The following is a 24,051-nucleotide window of genomic DNA, read 5'->3' as shown; positions in this document are numbered from 1 at the left end:
ATAGTCACACAAAAATATACACAACAAACTATGACAAATAATACGGTGGATTACGATAATAACCTCTCTTCACAGTATGGACTGGTTCATTTCAGTCCCAGCCCACGTTTCCCCTCATAATTAGTCTCTATTCCAAATTTAGAACCACAAAAGTATTTGGCATTCATAAATACTGTATCAGTTATTCATAAATGGGTGATTAATGCTTCATTAATGTTTCAGAGAGCAGGGAGAGTGTATTCTTTAGGTTTGCTTATGGAGGAAAAAACAATCACAATCACACCACATTGTGGTCTCATATTACCTAAAACTTGAGAAGATAATAGCCATAATGGGGTTTCCATTTCAATGGGTTTTATTGAATGTGAAGTGTGCAGCCACATTTTTGAATGGTTGGTTTCATAACCGTGAAAATCATCAATCGACTCTGCCTGCATTGCTGTATGATAAAAACCACACGCACTCTTTTCTACATCTATGAAACTGCACAATCATTACAGTCTTGTAGGGCCTGGACTCATCTGTATAACATTTCCTGCTGCCATCCTGCCCGCAGACATGCTACTGAAGATCGACAGATTGTGTTGGTGTCCTCATCTGATACTTCCTCTTCTAACTCACCATGTCCTTACTCCACCAGGTCACTCTATCCATGCCCTTTATGCATAAAAATTTATAACAGCTTCACAAGAATATTTTTTGGGAAATATTTCTATTTTTGTATATTCTTGGTCATTTAAGGAACAGTCATAAAATCTTTTTACCGCTTTCAAATGTCATTATGGGTCAAATGACTACTAAGAGTATTGTGTACATCTAGCCCAGACTGTTTCTTTGTGTCTTTTTGTTCTTCATAAAAATATACCGATCACTTGAATATTATTCTGTTTCCCTGTTTTCCTCTGACCCCCGTCTTTCTCTACAGGACCTTGGTGGGGTGAGTCCTCCTCAGAGGAACTGGAAGGGGATTGCCATCGCTCTGCTGGTCATCCTGGTGGTCTGCTCCCTCATCACCATGTCAGTCATCCTCCTCACACCAGGTAACGCTCAGCCGTGATTGTACTCTCTTGTTTTGGAGGTCCTGTGTTTACTTTAGTCCAGGAACCCCTGTCTTTACATCTGCATCCACAGGCACCTGTCTGAACATCCAAGACACTGTCCCAAAACTGTCTACAACCCTACAACAAGAACTGAATGTACTATGTGGTAGCATATGAAAATAACTTTGCATGATATCAGGAAATGTATCTGTAATGTGAAAGGGGTGGCTCATACAAACCCACAGAGTATCTTTTAACTTGTTCAGCCAGTTAGCTGCTCCCAAGTGACAAACAAAAAATGAATGCAGTTGCAAGGATTTAGCAGTTGACTTCATCACAAATCCACGCTGAGAGTCTAAACATGTTAAAATTCTTAAATTCCTTTGGATGAAAAGATTATCCTTCACCTGAAGAGGGTACACTGCAGCCTTCCAAAATATTTGAAAAATATTGAAAGCTGAGGATGAGAGCAGATGAATATGCCAAATTGAGTTTTCAACCCATTAAACAAAGAGTGGTGGCTTTTCTCCAGCACCTCTCTCCACTGCGGATGTCTGGATGGTGTCCAGCTTAAAGCTGCACTAATCAATATTCTTAAATGTGCAATGGATCAAATGACTGTGTAATGTGAAAGGGGCCACTCATAGTGATGAACCCACGAAGAATTATCACCAGATCTGCAGTTTGTCTCTGCTCTGCATGTTAGCATCTTTAAGCTTGCTGTTTTGGTTTGTTGTTGATGGATGGTTCAGTCTGATCACTCTCATCAACCCTGTTTGTAGCTGTTTTTAGCAAAAAATATCTGATAAATAATTATTAGGTAATTACCTAGACAGTTAGAGAGAGCTAAACAGCCAGAAATTTCCTTTGGGAGATGGTAGAGACCAAAACAGAGCAAAAAGTGATTATTGGATATACACATTGTCAGGGTGACAGAAACTCCAAATGAACACTAATGTAGGACTCTTCCTACTGGATGTGTAAATAGACGATAATTTGCTAGCACGTTAGCCATATCAACTTTACAGTTTTTCTCAGTTGTTTTGGCTCAATACTCAAATGACGGTTGAAGTCGTCAAAACAATGTGTGAAATTATTCACATTTTGTTACTTATGCACAACAGAAAGAGCATTTTTCATTCTTTGTTGCTATTTTCAAATGTTTTAGCACCTTTAGACAAATGATTATGTGCAATTATCTACAAGTTGAACAATTATTGTTTGTACATGTCTTTATGATCAAAATAGATTGTTTCGTCTGAGTCAAATAGCTTTGCTCACAAAGAAATTGAGTAAGTCATCATAGGCAGAATAGTCCATCTAAATGTCAAAATGTGCTGAGCCCACGTTTAATAAATTACATTGATACGGAGTGGTCGTAAAGTCTGCTAAATTGATAAATTTGTTCGTTGTCAGGTGAAACTCGAACTTCATTTATAAATGGGGAGTTTCTCACATCTTAGATCAACCAGTGGCAAGTGCTGTCCAGTTAGCTTATAGGTGTAAGTCATGACTATGGGTATTGTAAAACACATTTATAGAGCTTGAGTGCAAGTGAGCTACAATTTGTGAACATGGAGGAGCTTGCTCAGATAAACATTGGACGGGGGCAACAGTCTGCCCATGGAAGAGGAAGAGAGAGAGAAAGAGGAGTATGGATGCATGGCGGTGTAGCAATGGGAAGACAGTAGAATAGAGAAAGATGCAGAAGAGTGCAAAGACACAGATGACACATTACATGTGGACCATGTAATCAACCATGGCCTTACAGCCGCAGAGGCTGGTCGCTGGGTGCAGACTATTCAGTTTGATACACAATAGCAGTCAGTTAGCTTCAGAAATATAACAGTCTGGTACGGTAGGCATTCAGTGTCAGTAAGTGTTAGATAAGACTGTTTGGAAATTAGGAGATGAGGAACACACCTCTAGAGTCCCTTGTTATTCTGACAAAACATCGAAACATTTTGACCACCTTGGTTTTACACAATGTCAAAGGGACGTGTCATTTTGGTGGCAATGACTTTGACACAATTGACACATTAACTTAGTTTTTAAACATGAATTAAACATTCGGGTGAGTTACAGCTTTTTGCAGGTTAACTATAGTGTTTTGTTGCACATATGAGCTGTTTTGGGAAATGCATCTTCAGTGCTGAGAACTTTAAAAATGTTTCAAGAAATGTGCCAAAGCAATTGAGAAAACCTGTAAAAAAAAAATCATACTGCAATAATGTAAAACCTGCCCCTAAGTAGCCCAAAAATAAAAGAATAACAACAAAAAGATGAATACAGCTCTAAATATATTCAGTGATATCTGTGCCCACTATATTGAGTATTTATTTTGATTATACCTGCAGCATAACACCAATACCCGCTGTCATGCCAGCGATACACCGCTAAAAAACATTTTGGGGACATGTTAGAACCTGCGGACCTTTCACCTGGTGTCTCTGTATCTCACAGAATTGTTCAGTCCAGTTAGTTGATCAGTATTCTTTGGCTATTTTAAGGCGATTATATCCTGTGTACTTGCTCACAAAATTATGATAAAACGTCCAGTGTTACTCAGATGTAAAATCATCACAACCCAGTGCCCATGCAGCCACACTCTCCCCCTGGTGTATTCCATGGTTGGTTAGACTTTCATTGCCTCCATAAACAAACATGTTGTGTGGAGTTATCAAGGAAAGCCAATATGGCTGACATTCAAAATGACTTGGCCCTCATATTCTGCTCACGATCAGCAGCTGTCCTATTCAGAAGCAGCTTACAATTGGCTCGTTCTCTGTCTGCTGAAGGCATAACATTTCATAATTAAAAATGAAACATTTCCAGGGGCAATGCTGGGACAGCTTTAGGGTTTTTTAGCTCAGTAATGATCATGTTTATGAACATATGAAATGCCATTGTGAAAAAAAACAAACTCTTCCATGTGTTCACATTCACATGGATTTCATTATGTGTGTGTGTGTAAGTGTCTTTATGTGGTGTTATTGTGGCTGTTCCCAATAGTTGGTGTCAATTTTAGTTATTTACTGGTTGTAGTAAATAATGATATAAACATTAAAGCTGCATTAATATTTTTGGCCACTAGGGGCCATTAGAGCCAAAAAGCTGACAGATATAGCCCTCATTTATTATCTTCTTACAAAATATATATATGGCTAATATGTTAGCAAACAATTACCAACTTACATTATTTGAGACATTTCATTCAACACCACACATATCAACCTCACGGCAGCGCCGGAGGACAAATCGGGGCATAACCAAAGTTAATAGGAGTCTCTGGAAATCATGACTGTCTGCACAAAATTTCATAACAATCCATCCAATAGAGATATTAATTCAGTCTGGACCAAAGTTGTGGTCTAACAGACAGGCGGACATTGCCATCTTTAGAGCCATGCCACAGGGTTAGTCACAGCTAAAAATGTGTTTTTCAATATCTGCATCAGTTGTCCTGCTAAATGCACCTGTACTTGCCTACCCATGTTTTATGCGTGGTCATATATCTCCAAGATACTTTCTGTGGCAGGGGTCATACTCTTAAGAACAGACTTTGTGTTTTTGATGTTTTGATGTTGAGAAAACATCCGAATGTCAGTGGTGAGAGTGAACCCCAAGGTCAACTAATGATGGAGATTGATTTTGAACTGTGTGCATGCTAGAAGCAAACTGGCTTTCTAGATAAAACTAATGTTTTACTGTTTTACTAAGAAAAAATAAGAAATATTGCTTAACTTAACAATCCATGGCTTGTATTTACAGCTGACAACCAAGCCGGAAGTGACACCAAATTGACTGTTGAGGATCTCTTTAAACCTGAGTTCAAGGTCCATGACCCGGAGGCTAATTGGATCAATGGTGAGTGATTCACAACAACATCTACTGTTCCTGCTGGTTGTACGGTTTCTGTTAATTCCTTTGTCAATGAAGGACACTGTGTTGGGGTACTGAAATGGTTTGTATTTACCTAAAAAAGCTCAACATTTCTGGTTCTATTTACTAAACAAGGTATTACAAGTAAATTGTTCTAATAGAGCTTGATTTTCTTCCCTCATCACATAGCCTTTACAAGGCTGTAGTGCCTTTTCATTATTGTGAATATTTCATGGAAGGACAAAAATAGCACAAATGAAGCATAGTCTTTATTGCTTTTGAATTGTACAATGACTGAAGTGACAGTATGGTAAACTGCCTACATTAACCGTCTTCTACTTCACGGTACTGTACATATATTTATACAAAACGCCCCCTATTCTCTTACTTGACATTAATGACATCTCTGTGAGTTCAGATGCAAACAACAGCACTTATTCTGTTCAGTAACAGAGGGATGACATCTCTCTCTGCTGTCTCTCTTGCTTTGTAATTGTGGCTCACTAAAACAGCCAGCAGACAGTGCCGTTTTAAACAAGGCTGGCTGATGTTTCACCCTAGATTTACCTTGCATCTAGTTATGCAAATTCAGACGGTCGGATTTATTTTCTCTCTCCTTATTTACATTGTATTGATTCCTTATTTGCCAGAAGGGGATCATATGTTAAGCCTGGAAGGCCTCTGTTGGAAATAAACCGCATCAAGTGGAGTGCAAGGGAATCTGATTACGGTTTGCTTAGAGGGAGGGAGAAGATAGCGATACCTCAGAGAGGAAGGACGGGCAGAATTGTGGTATTCCCGTGTTCCTCTCTGTCGGTTTCCTTTCCTGCGGATTAGTGTGTTTGTTTTGGCTTTCCTCTTCGTTGCCCATCGACTGCGTGACTCTCACTCCACGCCCGAGGGCAAGGGAAAGAGGCAAGGCCTTTCTGTCCATCAATATTTCATTCCTAGGTGACATTTTTCCACTATCTGCACAACGCCATCTCATTCCCTGAGCTGACCTCAGGCTAGACAGAGAGAGCCCCAATGTTGTGCAATGAGGCAGTCAGAAAAGTCAGCTTTATAGGGTGGTTTGTGGATGGATGGGACAAAATGGACCCCAGACAAATGGGAGACGATAACAGACAGACGGGCGAGAGGAAAGATTGATCACTAGGATTTGGAGCAAAAATTAGATTTTTTTTTCCTAAGTTAGAGGCTTTGGCGGATTTGGCTCGAAAGTCGTCAGTCTCTGTCTACATAGAGATAATCTGAAAGGGTGTACCATGTGATCTAATGAATAAACAAGTGCAAATGGGATGCAGGAGGATGTAATTTATCTTATAAATTTATTTAAACAGAAACATTTTAACAAATCACTCTTAACATTACATGATAGAAAATAGATAAATAAAATTCCAGGTGTCACAGTCTTTTATAATTACTGTATATTACAGGTTGTGTGTATATATATAATGTTTAATTTGTGCATCATCTTTTTTTAAATATTTGTTTATCATGCAAATAATAACTAGCTAGAATCCAATCATGTTTACCTGGAGACACAAATACAATGAAAAAAAGAAAAACCATTGATTATTATTGAATCATCTGTTAATTATATGAAAATGGGAAAAACAAGAAAAAGAAAAATGACTAACTGATGAAGGTTATTCTTAGTTGGCCTGAGGTCTAAAATCATGTAAATATGAAGATGAGATCTGCTGTATTCAGCAAATCTAAACCTTCCCGACAAGCCTCAATAATAAAAAAAAAGTACATGTGCATTCTCACCTCATCTGTTTGAACAATTTTGTATTTCCCTGTTTAGTTCTGTTTGAGTAGGCTGTCTTTTGAACTCTGCTATGGACCAAACAACCAGACAGAAAATTCTCTTTTCCCCTGGCGACTTCCAACTAAACTCAAGTGCAGTTTGTTTGTGTAATGAAAGCAAGGCGGAGCAGCCACAGAAATGTAAGATAGTAGATGTGCGATTTTATCATGAATTCAAAGGTGAAACTGTTAATTTTAGTCTGTCCTTGTGCTCATTAAGGGAAGCAATCTCTAAACAATCTACATGAGATTATATGCTAGGTCATTCGGCAACCCTGTTAATCATCATGTGAGCAACCTGTCCCCTAGAAATTCCAAAAATAAAATAGCTAAAACTTGACTAAAACTAATATACGTTTTTGTTAAAAGACTAAAACTAAATCAAAATTGCCACAGAACATTACAAAAGTAAATTGGTGACTTCAATTCATGCCTCAGTTAAATGAGTGCCAATATAAAGCTCCGCATGGACGGGTTGCTACATTCTGACATTACAACTAGACGATTAGTCAAATTGAGTGCATCATTACAGATTAAATTTGCTGCTAAAGAGCACCGTGACTCATCAGGTATACACCTCAATTTCTCTGGTAATGGATCCAGTTTTTCAGAAGATATTGTTTCTTTGCAGTGCCTCTCCACCTCATCTTGAACACAATAATGATGATGATGATGATGATGACGACTATAACCTCCAATTATCTGTAGTTTGGAGTATGCATCTGTTGATTTGACACATGCATCATTAAAAACATCATATCAGTTAACATTGCTAGTAGACTATAAACGGTATTCAATCTGTGCATCTGTTCTGCCTTTTTAGATTTGTGATATAATTTCTCACATGCACAAATCTGCATATTCATTATCATTCTAATATACATTAAAGGCATCCATTTACAGAATGTCACTTGCCTGCAGGGCCGTCTGACATTTCCGCAGTGTTACATTGAAATTCATTGTCATTCTGATGTGGATATAGTTGTTATTGATGAAGATCTGTATAAAGATTATAGGGAAACATCTGGTTAATGTCGGGCACATGTGCAAAAAATGACATGCATAGTCTCTCCAGCTGTTGTGTGTGTGTGTGTGCATGCTGGATTTGTGTCTTTTTCACACTGATGTGTGTGATAGAGAAAGTCACATTCAGCTGCTGCCACACGTGATTCAGAGAGCGTCGCTCTCCATCTGTATTGTCGCAGGCTCCCCGAGCAGGGTGGGCACCGTCAGCCTGTCATTGACAATCTGGTGAGAGACGGGCATCATATTGTATTCACACTGGTCCATTTTGGACAAACTAACACTCCGTTTTTACTTTGTATTCAAGACAACATACAGTATAATTCAAATGCAACATAACCAGTGAAGCATAATCTTGACCTCTAGGTTGCACGACTCCACTTTATAAATGTATGAAGACAATAGGAAAAAGACAGGGGTTCTTGGTGACTGTGTGACAGCTCAACCTCTCCATTGATCTCAAACACACACCCAGACACACTCCACAGACACTGCTGGTGTGTACATTGCTGGCTAGCTACAGCTAACGACAGTCTTCACAGTGGGTGCAGTGGATGTGTGAGACCTTGACTTGTGATCTGATGGTGGACAGTTGCATCATCTTGCAAGAACCATAATGATTATCCAACAGAAAGCTTCTGCACTGTAGCATCCAGCAGAGCATCCTGTAGCATCACCTTTGATTAGTGGGCAATCTGCTCCACCACCAGAACAAGAGCCACATGAAATGATGGTGAGCCAGCTGATTCTTCCCCAAATCTTTTTAGTTTGGGCACCTGACTGTTGTTTTAAGACAGACTTGAGAAATTGTGAACCTGTCCTTTAGCAAATATATTTTGATATGTGAGGCCAGACTTTACAAATCATCGCATCACCTCAATAAATGGGCATTACTACGGTAATCTCTGTAAATCCATTATTGAGCCTTTAGCTGTCAATACTGTTTACCTCATACAAATTAACACTCAGCTTCATCAAATTGCTAGTCAGCTGCACGGCCTGTCAATCCTCTTCATACGCTGCAATCGAATTCATCTTTTTTTTATTATCCAAAAAAACAGGCTCGGGTCTGACAGATTAATAAATCCCTGCTGGACTGTATGTAATTACAGGAAAATGAAACTGTGAGCGTCCGAAAAGCTGCACCACTTAAATTAAACGTTAGAAAAAATGCCATGCATCAACATGAGAGATGAAGTTTTTTGTAATAGGTAAACAACTATCATACCATCTCCCTAACACTATCCATTATTATAGTTAATGACTCTCTTAATGAGATGTGTGCACTGTTTTGCTAATTGTGAAATTATATATATTTGTTTTGTACCTGCTCTTACCTAGTAGAGCTGCTTGCTACCCGTCGGGACTCTTCTATTAAAGCAAAAATACATTTTTAGTCCTTTTTCTAAAGTATCTGTTAAATTGTGTAAATGTAGGAATTTATCTCACAGCACCGCAGAATAATTTAAGATACATTCAGGTGAAATAGATATCGGTGAAATGCAGCAAAGTTGAGTTGATGATGATGTTTAGAGGTGTAAAAGCAATAACAGGAGGTGACATCTGCTGAAGGAGAATCATGTCTTCAGTGGAGTGCGCGTTCTTGACGATGATCAATGCTTTTCTATTTTGGCCTAATTACTGACATTTAGTCTGACTAATGCTGGTTCAACTAACGGAAAAATCACAATTTTCATCCAACACATTATCTCCTTCACTCCCACATTTACGCCCTGCAACATACCCGCTCATGATCAATAGTACGGCATGTTAGAGTACACGTCTAATAGTTGGTCCTTTTTCTAAAGTGCAAGTCTACAAATACTCTTAATCCTTGTGAAAGTAAATGTCTTTTATGAATCCTGTGCCATGGAAACTGCTTCAATATCTAAAATTCATTAAATATCTCAAATATTATTTTCTGTTTTCCTCTACATTTTGGGAGTTTGGGGCTTTGAGGATATAACGTAACCAAAGGGCATTGGTTTGGGGTCAACAAAGGATTTTATGTGGAAATGTGGCTGTAATTTCTATATTATTAATGTACTTAATCTGGCAAATTATAACTAGTTTCATTGATATAGACTGAGATAATGCTGTATTTACATCTACAACCACAAATCACAAAAACAAAATTAAAATAAATAAAGCATGCAGAGTGAAATATAGCTTTAGTCACCTAAAATCAATTCCTGTCTCAGAAACACTGTCTTTTGCTGCATTAGCTTTGACTGCAGCATCTTTTTATTAGAATAATTAAATTACACGTTGCCACCCGTTAATCAAAATGTAATTTATTTTCGTTCTGAATAGATTCTGCAGAGCTTCCTGTCACAGGGTTAGGACAGCCTCTATGTGGCCTGACAGGCAAAAAAAAAGTCAGACAAGCGCTGGATACTACTCATAAAGCTTTTATTGTGTTCACGTGGAAATCGTTGAAGCCGATGTAGATGAATATATCAACATTTTTATCAACTCAGAACTTCTCTCAATTGAATTTTGGAGATGAAATCAAGCTGAAATTATAAACCATTACTGTATGTATGAGGGATGTGAGGGTGACATGTGTACCGCATGAATAGTGGAAATTATGCCCTTGAAATGAACTGTTCGGGCCTGCCCGGAGAACCATTCTCTCTGATGCTCATTTGTATCTGCACTTGAGACACATCACATAAGGTCAAGATGAACTTTGCCACCAATGTTCCCTTCGGGTGAGCCACTTACCTTGACTCACATGAGTGCACTGACACATTCCATTACTCTTACCGTGGGACGGTATTTGGTGAATCACTCTTTTTCTTCAACATCTTTTATACTAAAATCAACAATTTGGCATGCTATAGGAGGCTCCCGGCTAGGCTGCCAAGCTGCTTTTGGGTGGGGTATGGATACGCTGTCACACTTGAAGTGAAATTGTACGCTCGAGGGTATATTTCACGGATATATGGACTTAAGATAGCGTGCGTATTTTCTTAATGAGTGTAAAGCATACAGTAATTGCATGTCAATGCCAGATTATGGTCTGATTTCCAATAGATGTTTGTGAGCCAGCAGACTTGTTTTTCTTTACCGGAAGATTAATCACTCTGCTACTCAGTTCAGTAGGTCTTTCTGCGTTGAGCCATCAACCCACCTTGATTTTCTTTCATTTTACTAATTAGCTACATGATCAAGCCAATTAATTACTATTCCCCTGCCACTCAGCATGGTGGCAATAGGAATAAAAGATCAGCCATGCTGGTGTCAGCTGACAATGATCTGCAAAGTGTTTTGCAACATATGGATCGGTAGCAGAGTCTTGAAAAAGTAAATTACATTCTTTTTTAGACTGTTTTTCCACTTGCATGCCTGTTCAGCATCATTCTCAGGGGTTAATTAGGAATTGCAGGCTCTGGTGCCTCCCATTAATTAACATTAGAGACTCCCCAAGCTGTGCTGGTAACTGCTGCTGAAGCATCAGTGCGGGGAAAACGGTGTGTGTACAAATATATGCATGTGTGTTTCCCTCTGCTTGTTTCTGCAGACATGTAAATGTGTGTGCATGTAGCACATACACATGTCTGTTAGAGCATGAAGGTTGTTAATGGTTGCATGCTGCTGCTTGGATGCAGCCGGACAGCTCTGGATGCACGGACAGATGGACGCACACATGTAAATGCCCTGTCTAGTCCTCCTCTTAAAAGACAAAATATTCTGGTTGGCTCATTTGTGTGATCTCCAGTGCCACCCAGCACTAAGTTGAGCCCCCCTGCTAAGTCTTACATATCTCACACTCTTCTCCATCTTCCATTAAGCTCCTGTTAGGCCATCTTATTTTTTGCAGCTCCTGACATGCCCATTATCACTGTTCTGAGCAGTGAGGGTCACTGATTAAAAAGGAAGGGATTGAATTCCCCATTGATCTCCCTGTGCCCTCGCTCAATGTGTGATTTTCAACAGAGACAGTAAGACATTAGCTAAGCCATTAGTGCATCAGAAGTCTGGTGCTTGGAGGCTGTTATCAAAACTACTAATTCTCAATTACATCTGCATAATAACCCACCATGAAAAAAACCTGACAAATAGCTACCAAAATAGAACAATGCCCTGCTATTAAAACATGTCTGTCAGGAAGCTGTCATGTCACACCGCATGATGTTTAGACTGGAAAAAAAGTTGGCAGTTATGTGGAAAAATTAAATGTCTGTCACACTCTCTGGAAAGAGCCCTTCTTGTCCTCTGCGTGAGTGAGGCAGAGAGCGAGTGTATGACAGCTGAAAAAAAAATTGTTCTCGTCCATTGATTCCACGCTAGCAGAAAATGATACCATCAGTGTCAATCCACAACATAAATCTTAACGTCGGGAGGAAAGTCAAACATCCCCCAGATTCCTTTTTAAATACATTGTTTTTTTTTTATCCTGTTGAACCATATGGATAAACCTCAGCGTAGGCTACTTTAAATACACGGCGCTATCTGTCTAACTCCATTAGGGTGACAATGAAATGTTTAAAAATTTCTTTTACAGTGCCTCATGTGCAAAGGGCTGTTAAACCATAAACAATATATTCAAAAATACCTTATACTGATGCAATACATTATAATAGCTTGTCAAAATGTCACCAAACCGGACTCTTGCACTTTTACACTACAACAGCTAGGATACATTTAAAAAAAAAAAAAAGAAGTTTACATCTCTATTGTAACTTCTATCTATCTAAAATTGTTTGGACAGCGCTGTTAAAAAAAAAAAAAAAAACATCTACCAGATTACACAAAATAAAACTCAACAAGTTTCATTTCAATATTACAGAAAAAACTACTTGAAAAAACCTAATAGACTAATATTCTAATTGCTTCTAAATTTGATATCAGTCAGTTGCCATTTGAACCACCTCTACTGGTTGCTATAGTGAGTGCTATGTAGTATATTTCACAACATTAACCATAAATAACCAATATGAACTATGATGCTCATTTTGACATTAATCATTAAATACTCGCCAAGGTGGTTGGTTTGCCAGATTATATTCACAGTTGCTACACTTTGTCTTAAAGAAAGAAAAAACTATATATATCAGCTCAGATTGATTGATGAGTTTCCAACAGAATCATGCTGCACACAATCTTTAGCTTTTCCCCCCTCCTGTACCTCGGTGATCTCCATTTTACATTTCCACATCACATTATTCAGCAATTATGTTCACGTCTCTCTTTTTTTATTTAAGCATCAAATGTATTTATTTATTTTAAAGGCTCTGTACACCCCCACTCTAATCAATCAAAATAATAATAAAAAATCACCTGTGTGGGTGTATACTGGGTGAGCACAGTGTTGAATATTAAAACATCATAAAAAACAGAAATGTATCACAAGTCACATCAATTTTTATTATATAGCCCAATAACACAAATCACAAATTTACCTGAAGGTGTTTTACAATCTGTACAGCACAGTAAACCCTCTATCTGTAGACCCTCAATTAAAAACAAGGGGAAAACTCCCCCAAAGAAAACCCTTTAATGGGGAAAAAACCATTACAACCATCTATTAAAGAAGTTAATTTCTATCTGCATCCTACAACACTAATTTGTGCTTCTTTTATTAGATATAGTCCTGACCCAAATGTTCTCTGAGAATAATCACCGAATGTGACACAAACTCAAGCACAGCCCCCCCTTTTTCTTTATGAAGGCTTCATGAAAATGGTTGTGACTGCTGTAAATCACTGCACCCTTGACATGCGGTCTGTATTGCTGCTGTACTGGGATAATAAGGCAGGGTATGTCTGGCCTAATGACGATGCAGTGTAATCGTTAACAGCCGGTCGGTGGGATTCCAATGAGGCAGGGTATTGATTGGCTCACACCTGGCTGTGGAGGGAAGACAGTGATATATTGGTTGAAGGCGAATAGTTGACAGATCTCAGCAGCAGGCCTGCAGCGGGTTAAAACCACCAGCCACAGCCCATTCACACTGAGAGTACACAGCTTTGTGGCTGTGACCGTAGCTCATTTAATCACAGAAAAGGGGATTTCAGAGCTGAACATCCCAAAACTGCATGGTCACATTATTCCTTTAACACTGACAGAGATATAGTTATCAAATGAAAATAGATAATTGTTGTTTTTATAGTATTAAAACAATAAAATAAGATAAATGGTGAAACTTTACATGCTTAAGCTTTTCTAAAAGCCCTGCCCCTTTTTTTTTTACCTAACTGTCCTGCAGTGTTTTTGTTGGGGGTTTTTTGTTTGTTTGTTTGTTTGTGGCTCACTGCATTGAAATGACTTTGTGGCTCTAGGTTTGCTACCCCTTAGTCTAGTGTAGGCTAGTTAAAAGTTATTTGCAGAGGGTAAGTACAGTGTCAAGCATTTTGTTTGATGGTGGAGAAAAAGTACTGATTTTATGTTCCCTTTATTCTGATTTCCATCCAAAAAAGTAGATGGGGAGGCTTTAAAATTGCAGGTGCATCACAAATTAAAAGTAAAACACAGTTTGCATCCAAATGCCAAATGATTTGGAGGGGAATAAATTAGACTTGGATGAATAAAACTGTCTCAAAAAACACGCATATCATGTGGTCATGATGAATTTTTCCATTCTGTTCCCAGTCACGAGGCACATTTAAAAATAATTTGACTGTGTCTCCTGAATAGATGATGATGATAGGTACAGGATGTAACAGAAATGTTGTGCAACTCTATGATGACTTATTCAAATTCCACTATCTGATAAATTGGTTCGGGATCACCTCCTTGTCCTTAGACACATTTTAATGTATATAAAGAAATGTTACTTGCTGTTCATATGATGCATATTTCACTACAACTCCGTTTTGACAACCTCTGCCGTGTTTCAGTCTGTAATAAAGTAGATCCATTGATTTTCTTAGACGATTAATGGCAGTTTGCCATAGCTTGGCAGCAGGTGTTTTATGTTTCTATACATTTCATAAGATGGCCTCTCCATGGTTTATTTTACTGTTGCTTAAAAAAAAAAGACAGTGAGCATGGTTTATGGAGGAAGAGAACGAGGTTTCAAAGCTGAGTAGAACATTTTGCAGTTTTTATTGAAGCGATGTGGAAATGTACAGCAGTAATGGACATTTCTCAGTGAACACTGTTGTATTTAGTATACTGTAGTCTAGTATAGTACAGCATAGTGTAGTATACATGTTGTATCAGTGCAGCATTATACTGTATGTTATACTCAAGTGCAGGACTAATAAAAATAGTAAATAATATTAGAATGAATACCAACCAGTAAATTTATACCAGTATAGTTAATTGTATTCTCTTTTGTACACTATATTACAGTATCACACAGTCCATTGTATAATATAGTATAAAATAGAGCGATTAGTTGATTAATTGATTATTCTTTATTTATGTCATTTATCAAGTAAAAATACCACAACTCACTGGATTTACTGGTCTTTTCTGTTGTATATGAGTGTAAATTTAATGTTTTTGGATTTTGGACTGTTGATCTGACAAAACATCATCTTAGGCTCGGAGCATTTTTTCACTATTTCTTTATACTTTATAGATGAAACAGACAAAAATAAAAACAGTATACAGATTAATAGATAGTGAAATTAATCATTAGTTGCAGCACTAACATAAAAAGTATAGCGTAAAAGTATTTTTCATGTATTTGGAGACATAAATTTGACATTCAGTAGTTTGAGCTGTATCATATCTGCAGTGTAAATGATGATTTTGGTATATTACAACTTTGACTTTGTTTGCATGGGTTTGGCCATCATTCCTATTGGGTAAAATAACATTTCACTCATCAGGTCACTTGCTGAGATCTCGGAAGGCGGCAGCCTCTCTAAAATACACAATAAACATCCTTTACAATCTACAGGACAACTTCACACACTAGTTGTGCAATAAGGAATTATTGTTGACATTACAGGTGCATTCACTTTCGATTTTACTTCAAAATATATTGGTTCCATTGACTTTGTTGCAGCGATGTTGTTGTGTTCCCACATCTCAGAAGTTCACTGTAGTTCACTGAGTAAAATGCTACCAGGACAAATAAAAACAACAGGAACAATGGGAAAAATAATTTGAAATAAACCAGAAATATCCCTAAAACCTTGAAAAGGTGTCAGAATAAACCTCAGAACACTGTTGAATCCACCAGCAGGTACTGTTCTCACCAGCCCTCCACTGTCTGTCACTGATGTTGAAAGTACATTGTGAGAACCTGAGGCTGTAATAGAAGGAAAATTGGATGACCATCATCACATTCACAACACAGTTCTTAACATTACAAGTCACACTTGAACCTGTAGCAGGCTGCGTGTTTTGTTGAGGTGTCTGTAAATGTGCTGTTTATTTCCTCCTGCTCTATCACACATTCTTGTGGATGCATCACCATGGAGACTATTGATGTAACTTTTTAAATGATCACATTTGATAGAGAGGAATACACCAGATGGTGGTTTTTAGGCAGTATTGTTGATGTGCCTGCAAGGTCATAAACATAATAGCAGAAAGCACTAAAGTTTAATAGAAAACAGCATCACATATTTTAATCTTTCTAAAGAAGGAGCTGATGACTGATCATTCACTACATTTTGCTCCTTTTAGAAAATACAAATTCAAAAAAAAAAAAAAAAAAGTATTTCACTTTTTGAACTGCAAAAATATTCTGGATAGATGAATTATGCTCTGTTGTGAGGCAACACTGAGATGTGAGTTCATAGAAAAGAGTTAGAAGCAGGTTTGTGATTTGTTGTAACTACCATTATTGCTGGTATGAAAGCTACTGGGAAATGAGAATGAGTACCTCAGCGGCAGATGAATGCGGCAGTAATGGGCAGCTCACTGTAAATGTGTGTAACTGTGTTTGTAAGGATTGTTTGTAAGTCATGAGAATTACTGCCCTTTCTACTGTACGTAGCAAAGGCATAAATGTTTTGATATTTTTATGCTACTGCAAAAGAAGCCTCGTTGGTTGGGTCAACATAGCTTGAGGCTATACGATGGGAAACTGCAATTCATCCTCTGTCTCATAATAACAGTCAATATTGGTTTCTTTTAACCATGACGGTGATGTTTTCTAACCTTAAGCATGAACCATATAATCTTCCTTTAATGTCAGATAGTTTCAGTTGGCTAAATTTAACCAGACCTTAATTGTAGAGGTTGCAGACTGGAAAACACTGATATTAGTCACTTTTTTAACAGTCATATGGGTCATTTTAGAAGGCACTGGCATTTTCTTGTTTAGTATGAGAAGCAGTTGCATCTGTTTAGTTAACAATTCCCTCATTTTTTCAATATTTTGCTATGCATTTCCTCAACAAATCAAACCTTAACTGCAGTATCACTTAACAAATTAATTCATGTGCCAGAAAGTCTTGAACATGTTTTTTTTTTTTTGGGGGGGGGGGGTATTTTTTTCTGGCTTAGATTTGTTGGGGTCAAGTGATTGACAGCGAGCTAATCCTCGTGTAATCCTCAAGGGATGCCAGCAATAAGAAATCCCATGTTCACACTGTGACATGCATGCTCTGTGCTCTTGCTCACCCTCTTGCAAAGTGTGAAATGTGCTCTTGTCTTATCAGAGGTCTGTGGATGGCAGAGGGGAAACCTCTGGGCCTTCAAGGTATTCTGTGAAGGGCATTCTTGTATTCGTAATAAATATTTTTTAAATTACTTTTATTCGCTGAAATAATAGTAATCATTTCTAGATCCTTGTTATAAACTTGGACTGATATGTCTTGGCATACAGTGGGTTAATATAAAGCAATGGGAAATGGACCAGTTTTTCTTCCATTGGTATCTGGATGAATCAGCGACTCCTCCTTGCCAGTCAACGTGGGCATGAATTTTATTTGACGGTGGTCTTAGCTAATCATATTTTAAGTTGTGATATCCCAATGTCTTCCGGGCATTCACAAATACTTAGTGGATAAGCAACCCACGAAAGTAGTGTCAGTGAGTGAGTGAGTGAGGGGGACAACAAACAGTGACTCACTAACCCAATAACTCCCAGTTCTATTTCTCTGCTGAATGAGAAACATGAATTTACTTGTTGCCTTATTCTGGGCAAAATTTGACAAGAACACTGAAATATATTTGGTTGAAGATGTTTCTGAAAATATATGCTAACTCCAAACTATCCATGATAGCTTCACTTGCCATAAGGAAGCAGAAAGTTAATGTTGATTGCTTCATGGACACAAGTTGCTGGTTGTTAGCTGGTTTCATTGTGAGCATTGTCGATCTCTTGGCATTTGTATAGTTAAAAATGTAACTCTGATTTGAAGTTTTTGCTGTGTTTGGATTCATGCTGGGTATTGCATTGTTCAGGCACAGAAGTCAGTATGAAATGAATAAATTTGTCATCTTTTTCCTATAATTAGCCCGCAGTCAAGACACATTTCAGTGAGAAATAAACAAATTTGTTTTATCATTTGATAATCACAGTTTTCTGTGCAAGTTGGAAGAACTGTACTGTAAACCTACAATTTGCATCTCTAGTTTTATTGCCATGGACATGAAATGGCAATAAATTACTTATGAGATATCTGATATCTACATTAACTTGTTTGTCTGCGATTGCTGCCTTTACTTCTGGCGGAGAGATAAAAAAAAAAAAAATCTAAAAAATTAAATCTACAATGAAATTCAAGTGTGTCGAAGCTCAAACACACACAAAAATGGATCGGATTAGCATTGGATCCAGTAGCTAATGATTATTCTAGATATTTTACTTTCATTCTAGCTAAACAAATATATGAAATAAGTCAATGTGATTTGCTTGTTTCATTTATTTTCACAAAATTATATAGGCCTAACCATTTACATGTCATATTTAAAATTTAGTGATGTCATGATAGCCAGCTTTGTATGACTGGTTTTCCGGATTCACCTTTGTGTGCTGTAAAACTAGGTAGGGCAAAGAAACCTTTAAGATGCTAAACTTACATGTGACAGGGTTCTGGCAATTCATTTTATTGCTCTTTTTGATTTTTTATTGCCACATGTGGTCCTATTGGAGGCCCAGGGTCAGTCTCAGCGACATGACTACAAACCTTGGTGAAACCCAATGAAGGTTTCATATGCAGTGTGATTTATTCCAGCTCAGTCAATTTTCAAGTCAGTGAAAGGTCATACTTCACAAAAATTCATTTGAAGGGAGGAAAACAGCGCTGGTATTAAGGACTTACCATTAACAATATTCTTGTGGTTCAAAACAAACTCTGAAAAGAAAAATAGTTAATGTCTTAAAAAGTGTCCTTGGAGAGGACATAGTACCACTCAGTATGGATCTGTGGAGAATTAGTTGTGTTTGGTTGCAGTGTGATTTTGTTGAATATCCACTTTGCACACAGGCCTCTGTGCCGCCGTCCCCTTGTGTCATAAGGGCCGATGCATTATGGAGTGACATTCATATCCCATCTATAACCTCTACAACCCTGCCATAGGGCTCTGACATTTCACTTCATTAAGTCCTCAGTAGATTTGATGCTCCGTCTCAGATACAGGGCCAGTGTGAAAGGACGACGGTTGACGATGAATTAAACATGGCATTCAGGTTTATATATAGACTTCTTAGGACAAAGGCAGCTGTATAGTATCTCATTCCCCAACCGTCAATCACATCTTCTGGCATCATCACATGACCAATAACTGCTGGCAATGCATTTTACATTTTTTAGTTGATTGACAAGACAAATATCTTAAAGGATAAGTGTGTCAATGTTCAATAATCTTTTATTGTTAACAAATCCCAACAATGAAGGGAGTCTACTAATATTGTTTCAAAGTCTGAAATTACTGACCGATCCATGTAGTGTTGGCTACTGGACAAAAACTTAATGAGCTAATGAGCTACATTCAAACGCTACAAAGTTACTGCAAGTATGTGAATGCATCTTTTTACGACTCCAAAGTTTTCAAATGTAGGGTAAAATCTATTCTAGTGCATTAATTCAGGGAACTGTCCTCCCAACAAACACAACACAATAGGTTGCAATGCCAATCACCCAATTATTTGAGTGAAAGATGATCTAGTAGCCGGAGTAATTATGACCACAAGCAGTGACGTAACAGTTGACTAGTTTCCTCATTCTGAGGAGGTGGACTGGTGGAAGGCTTGAGACCGCTGTTTATCGCTGATTCCTAACCGTAAGTGTCACATTCTCAACTGTGAGTCGGGACAGTTTTTTACCTCTCCTAACCTTAACCATGTGGTCAATATTGTAGCCATGATGATGAAGATCACCTAACTGTAAGGAAGTAGTAACTTCAACCCACACCACATTTCTCTAACCTTAAAGTGATCATTTTAACCCAAACCATGATATTTCCCTAAACCTAACCAAGTGGTTTTAGCGTCTATTATTAATTATTTTTATATTTGTGATTTATTATGATTTTGGACGAACTGATGACATACAAAGGATGTTGTGCTATGTGTCGTTCTGGAGTCACATGGTCAAATTACGTATTTGGTCGTTTAATTTGGAGGACTTGTGATTCAGGGTGATGGCACCTTTAAGCATGTAGAGTAGCAGGAAATGGACCCAAATACAGGACAGAAGGTTGAGCAATACTGAAGAGACTTCTTTATTGAAGAATTGCAGGCAAAACATAACATTGCTGGCTGACCGAAACAAAACAGAACGCAGAACGAGACTTGAACAAACAGAGCAGAACTAGATCAAATCAGAACAAAACAGAGGATCCAATAAAGACTTACTGAACTAATGAGGAGATGAGGTGCAGGTGGGGAGATGGGTGGAGAAACTCAGAAGAGGGGAGTGAGGTGACGAAACAAAAGAACAGACAGGGAGTCAATTGGCTGAGGGAAACACAGAGAGCAGGGCAGGGCTAACGAGACTAGATGCAGGGCAGGTGTGGAGGGAAAAACAGGCTGGGGAGGAGTGCAGGAACACGGAAGGAAAACACAGAGAAAACCAAAAACCCAGAAACACAATAAAGGCAACCCAACTGACGGAAAGCCAGAAGTCTTTAAAGACAAAACTCAAAACAGTCTTCTCCCACTCAGTCCAGTCCAAACAAGTAGAGAGAAAAGCCTGAGGGCCTCTGGAGGACTGCTGGAGAATGGCAACCAAGAAATACAGAGACAGACTCTCCAGATTCTCTAGAGGCAGTGACAGAGCCATGACAAGTAGCTGCAGTGATTAATGTGTGTGTGTGTGTGTTTTCTAGCTTGCTGACATCAAGTTTGGAGTTAGCATTTAACAGTAATATTTGGTGTGTTCACTCTCCCGGTAGGAACTACAGGGTTAACTGTAATATTGGCATGCAAAATAGCGTGTATCATAAATTAGCAGTGGCTCCTTGAACTCCTTTCCTTATAAACATGGTTGTTTTTTTAATGAGGGCATGATTAACACATTCAATAATGTGCACCATGTCAGTGACACTTGCTTTGCAATGCAAATCAGATGTGGATCATATTAGACTTGCTTGCAGAGCAGTCAATGAAGAGAAATTAATAAGAGAAGTCAAAGAGCTGCATTAACTCAGGTCCATCTTTCAGCTGGCTTTAAAATGCACTCACTCAGAACATGCAAGACGTAGGTTGAAAACAGAACTCTAACTCATTGGGTGCTATACAGCATGTCTCAGAAACCTTTAAACACCACTCAGCCACTTTAAGAAATAAAAGGCAGTGCTTGCTACAAGATAGAGAGGATACCAGTTAAAGTGAGTCTGTGATGTGTGTCAATGCCACCTGTCCATCTGAAGAAAGAGGCTGCCATCGTTCTATGTGTCCATTTTAAGTAATTTTAATCAACATTCAGCGTTGAGACCACATCGATCCATCTACACGCCGTGTTTCTCACAATTCACTGAAAGAGCAAAGTAACTGCAAAGATGATTACACATGTTAAGCTTTTCTTAATTGTTGTACACCTCAGTGAGAATTATTTTCATCTGACAAAGCATCAAGGGGTATATTGATAATGAAACAAACACCACAATATCACACAGCAGCATACTAATTAAAAACAAAACAGTAAAGGCTGCTGGGTCTTAACTGAATTTAATGAGTCCCTTCATTTCAAAACAGAGCATGAGGTACGGTGGAAAAATATAACAATGCTGCAATCTAAAATTAATTATTTATTCTTGTATTCTAAGATTTCTAATTTTAGAGCCAAAGTGTTATGTTGTATTTGGATTAAATTAAATGACTTTTATTTTTGTATCTGCATCATTACTGTTATAACTTTGTTTTACATTGTGTTCTACAAAGTTTTCACTGTTGCAATTCCAATGTTGTCGTACAAGTAGTGATTAATAGCATGGACGTTGAGTGATCTCACCATCAATACGATACAATAATACAACAGATGGCAAAAACTTGGGCTCATGTTGTCCTGTGTCAGGACTCTAAACCTCATATTGCTCTTTATTAACAGGCCAGAGCCTGCAAAGCATGACAATGTTAAACTACAATTCTGCACCCTTGTATGTGGTAACAAAAAAGCGAAATAGCCTATTACAGTTTAAATTAATAGTTTATCCATCTCTGCTAAAATAGTTTATTTTGTGTGAATCATTGCCTCAAAGTTGAATCAATATTTAAATTCTTCGAGTGTAGTTTTGCATCTCATCATGTTGAAATACTGTGTTTTTGTCATTTAGCACAAAGCCTTTTGCTGAACACATGATGTTACTGTATGTAGCGAGTCCAGATGACTTAGTGATAAAAGACCTTGAGATAATGGAAATGTTCCTGTTAGAGCCACGGGGGAAGTGCAGGTTACAGGCAAAACTGCTGACTGTACGGAACAGTGCAGCATCCAGGTACAGGCTGGGAGGCTGGAAAGGCACCTTTGAAGAGGACTCTGCTGCTTCCCTGAAGTATTGCTGTAAAAGGAAGGTCTGGAACTGGTTTAGTAACATTAATCTCAGTATAATCATGAGTGTTGTTCACCTGATTTTGTTGCTGACATTGTTTTAGATGATGGTGATGATGAGGAAAAGAAGGAGGAGAACAATGTGATGTGATAAGGAGGGAATGCATAGTGGGCCCCTCTTTCACATACAAGCATTTCATATGCATATGTACCCAAGACAGTAGTGCATGCTTTGCTAAATGGAGAGCAATTCCTCCTGCATCTCATTCTTAGCGTGCATGTCCAGTGGTGTAAAAGTCAAAAACTTGATGGGGTTGAAGTAGGTGCTCAGCACACAGAAGAGGAGGCTCTTGAAACCAGCCATCCATGTTCTTGCACTCGTAAATTATCTGCAGTTCTGATAAAAATGAAGCATGTCATCATTAGCGTGTGGTGTGGGTGGACAGTTGAGATGAAATAGGCTTATTAATTGTAATGGACAAGGCTAATGCAGTATGCTTCTGCATGCAAACCCATGTAGGACAAGAGTGCCTCACCAGTTTGCTTTGCACACGCAACCCATTCTCATCCCAGGTCGTCAAATGCCGACGCTTTGTCACGCCCCTCTGGTGTCTCATGCAGACACACAAGGCACTTTTTGGCATCTGTATAGTGACGGCTTTCAGTTAAATCCAATGTTGACCCATCTGCAGCAATTTTACACACTCAGAGCAACTGGTGTGGCCTTGTTAGGCACAAAAAACACTTGGTTAAGTTTAGGGAAAGATGGCGGTTTGGGTTAAAATGATCATTTGAAATGTCATCATGGCAACAGTAAACACCACAACAAAAAACGTCCCGAGTCACAGTTGGAAACGTGACACCCACAGTTGGAAGCGGGAGGCGAATAGTGTTGTCCACTTTTTGCCTACCTATCTAGCCATCCACCCAACCTGCCTCCTCCCAAGAGGGAAAATGTCAGCTTATATAGACGTCGTTGGTTATATGGTGTCTAATAATGACGTGGATGGATTTATATCGGAGTTAGTTGAAAGCCCGGTGTGTCTCATACAGACGCTAAAGGGTGCCTTGTGCGTTACTATCAGATGCTGAGGGGCGTGACCAAACGTCGGTACTTGACACCCTGGAAATGAGAACAGGCTGGCACACGAGACATTTAACATGTGCTGTATGTGTCACTGAAGCAGAACTGAACTGTTTTAATACCAATACAAATTCAAACCCACTGGCACATGACCCTTGGACAGTGTACACAACCCCAACAAGTTAATTACAATGATTCACAATGGCTTGTTAAATAATGCTCAGTAATTAATTAAATCTCTTTATTGATGATGTCTAAAAGGTTCCTGTTGTAGAGAAGGTGTTGTGTTAATCTATCTCCTAATCTTTTAATCTAATCACAGAATGTAACTCATTTATTCTCTGGTGGGGGAAAAATAGTT

General features: G+C 38.3%; 1 protein-coding gene across 2 annotated transcripts in view; it reads left to right on the top strand.

Moving 5' to 3' along the window:
* Window positions 1-24,051, top strand: part of LOC122992637 (inactive dipeptidyl peptidase 10-like) — a 205,135-nt gene that overhangs the window by 118,145 nt on the left and 62,939 nt on the right. For both annotated transcript variants that reach the window (XM_044366492.1, XM_044366493.1), the window contains exons 2-3: window positions 926-1,040; window positions 4,812-4,907. In XM_044366492.1, coding sequence (XP_044222427.1) covers window positions 926-1,040; window positions 4,812-4,907 — 211 coding nt within the window. The remainder of the gene's footprint in view (window positions 1-925; window positions 1,041-4,811; window positions 4,908-24,051) is intronic.

Source organism: Thunnus albacares, chromosome 11, assembly GCF_914725855.1.
Source record: "Thunnus albacares chromosome 11, fThuAlb1.1, whole genome shotgun sequence".
NCBI lineage: Eukaryota > Metazoa > Chordata > Actinopteri > Scombriformes > Scombridae > Thunnus > Thunnus albacares.
The sequence above is the reverse complement of the archived record's forward strand: the minus strand, read 5'-3'. Positions and strand labels throughout refer to the sequence as shown.